We start from the raw sequence: 9,131 nt of genomic DNA, 5'->3' as shown, positions 1-9,131 counted from the left end.
TTCCCCAACACCGACCTACCTCACTCGGGGGAAATATTAGCATAACGCCGCCCAAATGCAGAGAAAGAAGGCGTGGCTTCAGCTGTATGTAGTGTTGTTGTTGACTATGCGGAAGCAAAAGTACTTTATTTGGCCTTCCAAAAGTGGACGCAATTAGGAATCTGTTGTTAAAGGAGAACTCCGGTCAATTTTAACATTGAGCTCATTTTTTTGTACATTTGGAGTGCTGTCAGTACAGAGAACAACGACAAAAATCGGTGTTGCCTACACCGTGTTATCTTTTTAAAATTTGCACCCTGTTGACTTCAATGGGGCAAGTTTTAAACCTGCTTTTAGCCTCTTAACATCCTTGATGTGTCATTACAAGTGCACAGCCAATGTGAGTGATTCCTTCAGAGTGAACACAGTGAATCTGACTGCAGTAGATGTGAAAGATATGAATAAAAATGATGTTATTTCAGCCAGCGCAAATACCTGTATTTTCTTTCTGTTTTCGGCTGAAGTCCACAGTAGTCGATTGTCGAGTTCGGGCGCATGATCGTACGTACTAAACTTATGCGCGTGAACTCGACAATCGACTACTGTGGACTTCAGCCGAAAACAGGATGTAAATACAGGTATGAGCGCTGGCTGAAATGTTATCATTTTTATCCATATCTTTCACATCTACTGCAGTCAGATTCACCCGCGTTCACTCCGAAGGAATCACTCACAATTCTGTTTTCGGTTGAAGTCCACAGTAGCCGATTGTCGAGTTCACGCGCGTGATAACCTATGCGCACTCCATGTACTGACAGCACTCCAAATTTACAAAAAAATGAGCTCAATGTTAAAATTGACCAGAGTTCTCCTTTAAGATTTATTTTGAACAAAAATAGGTACAAGTGTACAACCCAAATGTTCAAATGTTTTACGGAGGACAGTTTCCTGAACCTGGGAGAGTCATATCTGAAAGGTATGAGTTTCAAATTAAAAACTTGAAGTCACGCTTGAAAAGTTGGTTTCGATCATCAGCATTTCCAGAATCTGACTCGGGTTTGAACTGATATGGTGAAACCGATGACAATATTAACTGTATTTATAATTGCTTTGGAAGGAAGCTGAGGCTCGCGATTATGGTAAAGAACGCTACATTTCTGACACACGTTTGAGGTGTTTGTCCAATCACAACGCACCGGGCCAGCTGGCCAATCAGAGCACACTGCGCTTTTCGGATGGAAGAGCTTTGTAGAAATCAATGTGTTTTAGAAAGACTGGGAATAGAGGAGCTGCAATAATGTACAGTAAGTGACAAATAATGCATTTTTGAACATTAACGCATGTTAATTCTATTACACCCAATACACAAAATAATGATCTTTGAAAATAGCATAATATGACCCCTTTATCTATTCTATTAGGCATTGTTTAGTGATCAAACATAGCTGAATAAGCGAGGCCACACATTCACGAGAGTCTGTAGTCCAGGTGTGGACACAGCTCTGATGTAAATCATGTAGATCTGCTGCTGCTCATGTGGAGAACAAGAGCGCCGGATGTTTGCTCACACTAAAAGCTGTCGCCATGGCTACGAAGAAACCCGTCCGTCAGCGCGAGCAGATGCGCGTCAGTGTTCGCACTGACATCATCGCACTTCCTGTTTCTAACAGGACAACCAGGGGAACTTCTCTCGGTATTTGTAAGTTAACTAAAGTCACCTCGCTGACTCCTTGCACGCATTTCAGTAGCGTCTTTTTGCTCTCGTATTAGACGAAATGACACCTTTGCAGGTTTGTGATGATGATAGACGTGAAGTAATGGGGGGCGGATCACCATGGGAACATAACAGGTAAACAGAGCGTCAGATAAGAGAATGATCTTTGAGCAAACCAGCATATTCTCACACTTCATAAACCCACCTACTCATTGATAACCCTACACCTTCCTTCCGTTTATCTACACATTCAGAGTTCAAATAGAATTAGCTGGAAGTGCAGAAAAACGGGTGTTGATTGGTTGGAAGAAATCAATGAATTGTACTCTGAATGACATTCAATTTGGCTTAAATCATGAATTAACTTTTACATGTATTTATTAATTAACTTTAGTAATAATAATCTGCAAGTATTAATTCAATCTAAAAAAATTCAGGCCTTTCTTCTAAGAAAAACTTCAAAAATGCAAAAGGACTACTAAGGTGGACTCTATATAAGACAGCTGGTTCACATACTTTTCCATTCACAGCGTTTGTGTAAATTTCCTCCAGATAAATCCTTCCGCACACATAATAAATTGTATAGGGTTAGGAAAAAGCCATGTCTCTAGTGCAACACACAACTCATCTTCTGCAGGACTTTAATAAACATTCATCCAAGTAAAGCAAACAATTAGAGCAGGAGAGCATTTCCAAATGGGTCAATAATGGAGAAAAAAAAAAAAAAAGGAAATCCATAACGTGAAGGAACGTTTTACTGGAACTTATAGCCTAATGTGCTGCTGGATAAGATCAGATAAAATTCAGTGTCCTGGCTAGCATACTGAAACGAACAGGAACAAATGAAATATAGGCTGAATATATTGGATGAGGGTCGCATTCAGCGTGAGACTCTCACGACACTATTTCAATAAAACTTTTAAAAACAATATGTCACGTAATGTTATATTTACCTCAGAAAAGCCATTCTGTGTCCATAAACTCTGTATGTGACAGACGTAGGCCAGTAAGAGCTGTGTGTGTATGTGTGTGTGTGTAAACCTCACTCCCCTGGCCTCAAGAAGTGCGCTAGCGACTGATGCTAGAGTTTGTGGTTTTTAGCATCCTTGTTAGTGCGCTCGCCTCCCACGCCAGAGACACCGGTTCAAATCCTGCTCGGATTGGGTTGAGTTGGACCGGTGACACATACAGGATTTGTAAAAGGTGCTTGAAGTACTTGAATTTGACTTTTAAAAATGTAAGTCCTGGAAAACCTCCTTGAGAACAGCCATATATTTGAAAAGTGCTTGAATTATTGAAAGACAATATAGGCTATGTAAAATTAGTGCTTCATTTTATTGATAAAACAATCTTTTTACGCAAAATTGCTCATATAAATATCCAAATATATGTTACAGCTTTCGTTCTAAAGGAGAAAAATCATATATTGAGAAAAAAAATCAGTTTGAATAAGAATATCTTTATCAAAGTATTCTTTTAATGATTAAAATGGCCAGTCATTGCATTTGCTGAACTTTATTTTTTTAAATTTTGTATTTGTTTATTTTGATCTATTTAACTTATTTAGACTTTGAAGGATAATAAAGGTATTGTTTGTTAAGTGAGATCTCTGATTGTAGTCCTTGAATTAAATTTTACAGTATCTGTACGAACCCTGCATATAGATAATAAGAAAGATGCTGTCTAGAGAGTATTCTGTAAAACAAAAAACACCATTATATATATATATATATTTTTTTTTTTCTCTCTTAATATATAATTAAAAAATGGTCTTATGCAGTTGTATACAAATCAGTTTTTGTTTTTAACCTTTATTAACAGGGTTCCCTGTATAGTTTACAGCATTAGTAGAGAAAGATTTTTTCACCTTCAGAAAAATTTACATGTAGCCTACTATACTCATGTTTCACATATATCCAAATGAATCATATTGAATTTCAAGCTTATGAATCATTATTCCCCTGCAGCAATAATTGTCACTCCAAGCTGAACTCAAGTTGGCAGACCTGTATTGAATTCTGTCTCGACATTTTTTGCTCCAGAATAAAGCGTTTGCTAAATGCATAACTGTGAAAATTAAATGACAACCATTCTGTCAAACAATATAGATATTAAAACAAGTTTCAGTTTCATGTCGCATCTACTTGGGTACACCTTTCCTAAATAGAAGAAAACAAGAAACGAAAACATGAGACAATGACAGGCTTTGCATGCAGGTTTCAGGTAGGCACTATTTAGGTCAAGACACAGATTGCTTATCGCTGAAAGTTCAAATGTGCAAAAAGGAATTTGAAACTATGCTAACAAAACCAAGACATTCATTAGGTCACTGACATTTAGGTCAAAACACTTGATTTGCACACTTAAAATAGTCGAGCAAACACATGCCGTTAACAATCTCGACTTTCCACAGAACAGCTAAAAACAGTATAAAGCTCTACAGTTTCTCACTGTAATTACATAAACTGTTTATACACTCCCGGCCAAGTGAAGTAAATCAAAAGAGACTCGTGTGAATAAAAATGTACAGTAGTGGATTGAGACAGCTGGATTACAGGTAGAGAATCACAACTGCCCTCTGGTGGCAGAACAAGAACGATGCATACATTTCTTAAAGAGATAAATGCATGCACAGAATTTTTCTTAAATGATTTAATGTCTTTCAACTTCTCTTCATTCATGTCCATGCATTCTAGCAGCTTCATTATAATAACGTAATGTAGATTATGGAATAAATGTACTCTCCAAATCTGAAAATGGAGAGAGAGCATAAACTTCCAGATAAAATGCAGTACTCAAACAGCACACACAAAGTTGCAAACAACAACGAGGGATGAAATGCAATAAAGCAAGCATTGTATCTAGCTACAGAATTAAATATAAAAACTAGTGAACTAAAAAAAGAAACAACACTTGAACATATTTTACCCTATGATTTAACAAGACACAAAACTTGACAGAAAAGGAGAGAAAACCGTGACGTATACAAAAGAAACAATGATGTTGTGCTTGTTTAAATGGACAATTAGCCAAGATTTTATGAATTTAAATTGAGCATTCAAACTATCCGTACAGAAACACAAGCAAACAGGAAGACAGTGATGAGGGCTATCGCGTTTAAATAGGTTTTTCAAGAGAACGGCACCATCAATCACTCTTCTTTTCTTTGATCAGCCTGTTGGCGTTGTGTGCAAAAGTTTCAGCCACTAAAAGTGGAAAGACTATAGAAGCATCAGCGTAAACCTGCACAGAAACACAACAGCACGGTTAACCAGATCAGCATATGTGACGAGTGTAATAGCTGCATGTGTGTGATGTTTATAACACGATTGAAGAGCACGCCAACATGTGAATCTTACCTTTACAGGAGTGGCATCCATGCGGATCTTTCCCCAAGAGACGGCTTCATCGGGCCTGGCGCCGGAATCGGAGCCATCAAACTCCTGCCCAGTGTTGACAAACACCGCAAAATCTGCTCCGTTCCTCTGAGAGACACGAAACACGGATGAGATATTTTTATTTTGAACGAATCGAGATCATTGTGATTTTTGGGGTTTATATGATTACCATGAGATTAGCGTTGGAGACGTGATGCTTGACGAGACCTCCTCCGAGGATGATCATCCCTGTGGTCTTGGCAAACACGGCCTTGCTGTTCAACCTCCGAATATCTGACGTACACAAAAAGAAATGAGATTTGTAAAATAATCTTCAGATTGCGTTCAGATCACATCTTGGGCGACTCACCCTCCACAATGTCAAGCACTAGTCCAGGGTTCTTATAGGAGTGGAAGTAGATCATATCACCCAATGAGCCGTCAGTGAGGGCGGGGCTAAACACTGGGATGTCATTCTGAAAAACAATCATCCAATCAGATTTCCATTTGAGGAAGGAATGATATGTCTGTGATTCAAACATTACCTTATAGGCCCAGTAGTACACCGATTCTGGGTTGTTGATTTCTTTGCCAAGTCTGTGGATCATTTTGGAGGGTGTCCAGTGTGTGCCCTGATGTAAAAACAAATTTGTATATTCTCATTTACAAAAAAACTTTAATATGCAAGCCTAAAATAAATGCATCACCTCTGTTATCAGATCTGTTCCAGTATCATTTGTTCAAAAATAGGCATTTTTACAAATATTTAACCACTCAATTAAATTAAATAAAGGAACGTAAAGTAAGGTAAGGTAAAATTAAATTAAATTCACCTTTTGTTCAAGCATCATTTGGTCAAAAATAGGCATTTTTACAAAATACTTAATCACCCCAATAAAAACAAACACAAAACTTTTGTTCCAGCACCATTTGGTCCAAATTGGGTATTTTTACAAATATTTAACCACTCAATTTAATAGAGTAACGTAAAGTAAGGTCAAATAAAATTATATTAAATTAAAGTCACCTTTTTTCCAGCACCATTTGGTCCAAAATAGGCATCTTTACAAATATTTAACCTCCCAATTTAATAACAAAGTAAAATAGAATTAATTAAATGTATCACCTCTGTTTTTGTTCCAGCATAATTTGGTCAAAAATAGGCATTTTTACTAATATTTAACCACTCGATTTAATAAAGTAATGCAAAGTAAGGTCAAATAAAATATTAAATTAAATTCACCTTTTGTTCCAGCACCAATTGGTCCAAAATAGGCATCTTTACAAATATTTAACCTCCCAATTTAATACTACAAAAAAAATAATAAAGTAAAGTAAAATAAAATAAAATAAAACTTCTCACCTCTGTTTTTTGTTCCAGCACCATTTGGTCCAGAATAGGCATCAGCCAGTCTTCAAACTTACAGTAATTATCATTTGGTACCAGGAGATTACCAATTCTGTGACAAAGTATAATTAAATGTATTAATAATTACATATAAACACCACAATGATCTAATCAGGAACCGTTTACTTACCTATTAATGCCTTGCTGTCGCAGCGCTTTGCCTTTTAGACTGAATTCTCCAAGGTAAGTGGATGCTAAACATTTTATAATGTCTTCTTCAATCCCTCCTGCTGTGCTCACGATCACATCAACCTACAAAAACATCAAATAATTCAACATGAAATAGATTCTTTTCATTTCATAACTACAGAACAGAAAGTGAATACTGAACAAAAAGCGCAATAGTGGCTGGGGTGATCGTACCATCCTGTGCTCCGCGAGGTAGCGGATGCTCTCTCGCACACCGGAGCTAATCAAGTTTGACGTGTAGCCCAAGAAAATAGTGCATCCTGAACGAGTCTGATCCTCGTAGCCCTCGATCTCGTCCTCCACCGGCTCCAGTCTCTTCTCGATCTACTCCAAACACAGACATGAGACAGAAAAAACACTTGCAGTCATGTGTGATTACAATATGAGATAACTGAGACTGGTACTAACTATACGACATCAATGTATTTGATAAAACAAATTGCATGTTTCTGTAATACTTGTACATTTATTATTAAGTCATACTTTTTATGTTATTAAATTAAATTGATAAGCTATCAGTATTTGATGTACCTTCAAATATGAATATACAGTGACCCCTAAAAAGTATTTGGACTCTCAGTCGACAGTTTATTATTATTCTGAATGTCTTTGTGTAAGATAAACCATTTCACATAGGTTTGAAAAGTTTTAATAAACATTATTAAAATTAAAACAGTATATTCTACTGTGCTCAGAAGTCTCTCATGCACACCAATGCTGCATTTATTTGATCAAAAATGCAGTAAAAACAGTAATATTGTGAAATATTATTGCCATTTAAAATAACTGTTTTCTATGTGAATATATTTTAAAATGTCATTAATTCCTGTGATCAAAGCTGTATTTCCAGCATCATTACTCCAGTCTTCAGTGTCACATGATCCTTCAGAAATCATTCTAATATGATGATTTGATGCTCAAGAAACATTTTAATGTGTGCTTGATATTTTTGTTAAAACCGTGATGCATTTTTTCAGGATTCTTTGATGAAGATAAAGTTCAAAAGAACAGCATTTATTTGATATTAAAATCTTTTGTAACATTATAAATTATCAATCCTTTCTGAATACAATTATTAATTTCTTTCTTTCTTTCGTTTGAAAACAAACACCAAACTTCTGAGTGGTAGTGCATCACAGTTTCCACTAAAAATATTAAGCAGCAATAACGGTTTTCAAAATTTATAATAATAAGTAAAAACGACAAATCAGCATATTAGATCTCATTATTGTTGTTGTTGTTGTTGGGTAAAGTGTTTGAGAGGGGGAGATCAGCCCTCACTCACTCACCATCCTGTTGATCTCCTGCACGGCCTGGCCGAAGCTGCTGGCCTGGAAGCCCGTGGTGAGGAAGGACTGCAGCAAGGCATGATGGTCCACCCCCTGGTTGAAGTCATAGCCTTTAATCTGGAGCATGTCCTGCGGGAGAGGAGTGCTCTCCATCAACACTGCGTCCCTCGCCACGGAGGGAGCCGGGTGAGCCATGACGAGCGGCCTGATATGATGCACAACAACACAAACAGCTTATATTACTCACTCTATATACACACACCATTACATAACTGAACACAGTTTCACCAGGGTACAGCTAATAACATCATGCGCTGATATACTGTATATCATGGTACTGAATGACTACAATAATCATTTACTATGGTATGTATATGGCACTTCAAAGAATACCATGGTACAATTTATATTCTATCACAGCACTTTTCAACAGCTCCATGCACATGTTGCAATATCATGCTAAATCGTTGAATTTAACGGGTCAATAATTTATTATGTTATATAACGCAAATATAAATACATTTTCTATTTATTTGTATGTCTAAAATAATGTTACACTCACCCCAGCGGTTAAATATGTAACACCCGGTATGTTAATGTAGTTTATCGCTGATCATCGCACTCACAGCACTGCACATTTGATCAGCCACATGTTACAAACTACGGCGAGCGCAGCGGTACAAAAGAAATGCAAAACGCGAAGTGACTGTGGCTCCATCGAAATCACATACTTCCCCGCTATAGTGGCGAAAAACAGTGTGTGACAAACGAAGCATTGCTGAATTCGGAAGCGCATTCTACTCTTACTATTTTCCACATATATTTCTATTGCAAAAATAGTAGTAGCTTAGTATGTGGTTCACTTCTTCTAAATAAAATCTGTCAAATATTGGCTTTTTTATGTATCAAGGTATTTTGTAATTGAATTAAACTGTAAAATAACTAACCGTTCAATTGAGACATTTGAAAAAATTCACTGTTTTTAATTGATTGGGTAAATGGCAAATTAAATGCAAATGATTGCTCTGCATTGGAGCACACTATTCCACAAACACTGTTCACATTTAATATTCTCATACATATCAGGAGGATAGAGCTATGTGCACACAGTTACACACATTTAAGAGAGGTTTCATGACCACCAGAGTGAAATCAAATACTACTGAACTTTCGTG

At 36.8% G+C, this 9,131-nt stretch overlaps 1 protein-coding gene across 1 annotated transcript; it reads right to left on the bottom strand.

Annotated features, from left to right (window-relative positions):
* Positions 1 to 3,685: 3,685 nt before the first annotated feature.
* Positions 3,686 to 8,629, bottom strand: dhps (deoxyhypusine synthase). The gene is made up of 10 exons (XM_079885630.1): positions 8,519 to 8,629; positions 7,957 to 8,161; positions 6,842 to 6,991; positions 6,609 to 6,730; positions 6,434 to 6,530; positions 5,616 to 5,702; positions 5,441 to 5,546; positions 5,261 to 5,364; positions 5,053 to 5,178; positions 3,686 to 4,936 (listed from the first exon to the last, which is right to left on the bottom strand). The coding sequence occupies exons 2-10, from the start codon at positions 8,149 to 8,151 to the stop codon at positions 4,841 to 4,843; spliced, it is 1,083 nt and encodes a 360-aa protein (XP_079741756.1). The 5' UTR covers positions 8,152 to 8,161; positions 8,519 to 8,629; the 3' UTR covers positions 3,686 to 4,840.
* Between the last annotated feature and the right edge of the window lie 502 nt (positions 8,630 to 9,131).

The sequence above is a fragment of the Squalius cephalus genome, assembly GCF_949319135.1.
Source record: "Squalius cephalus genome assembly, chromosome: 1".
Classification (NCBI taxonomy): domain Eukaryota; kingdom Metazoa; phylum Chordata; class Actinopteri; order Cypriniformes; family Leuciscidae; genus Squalius; species Squalius cephalus.
Note: the sequence above shows the minus strand (reverse complement) of the source record. Positions and strands in the feature narration are given on the sequence as shown.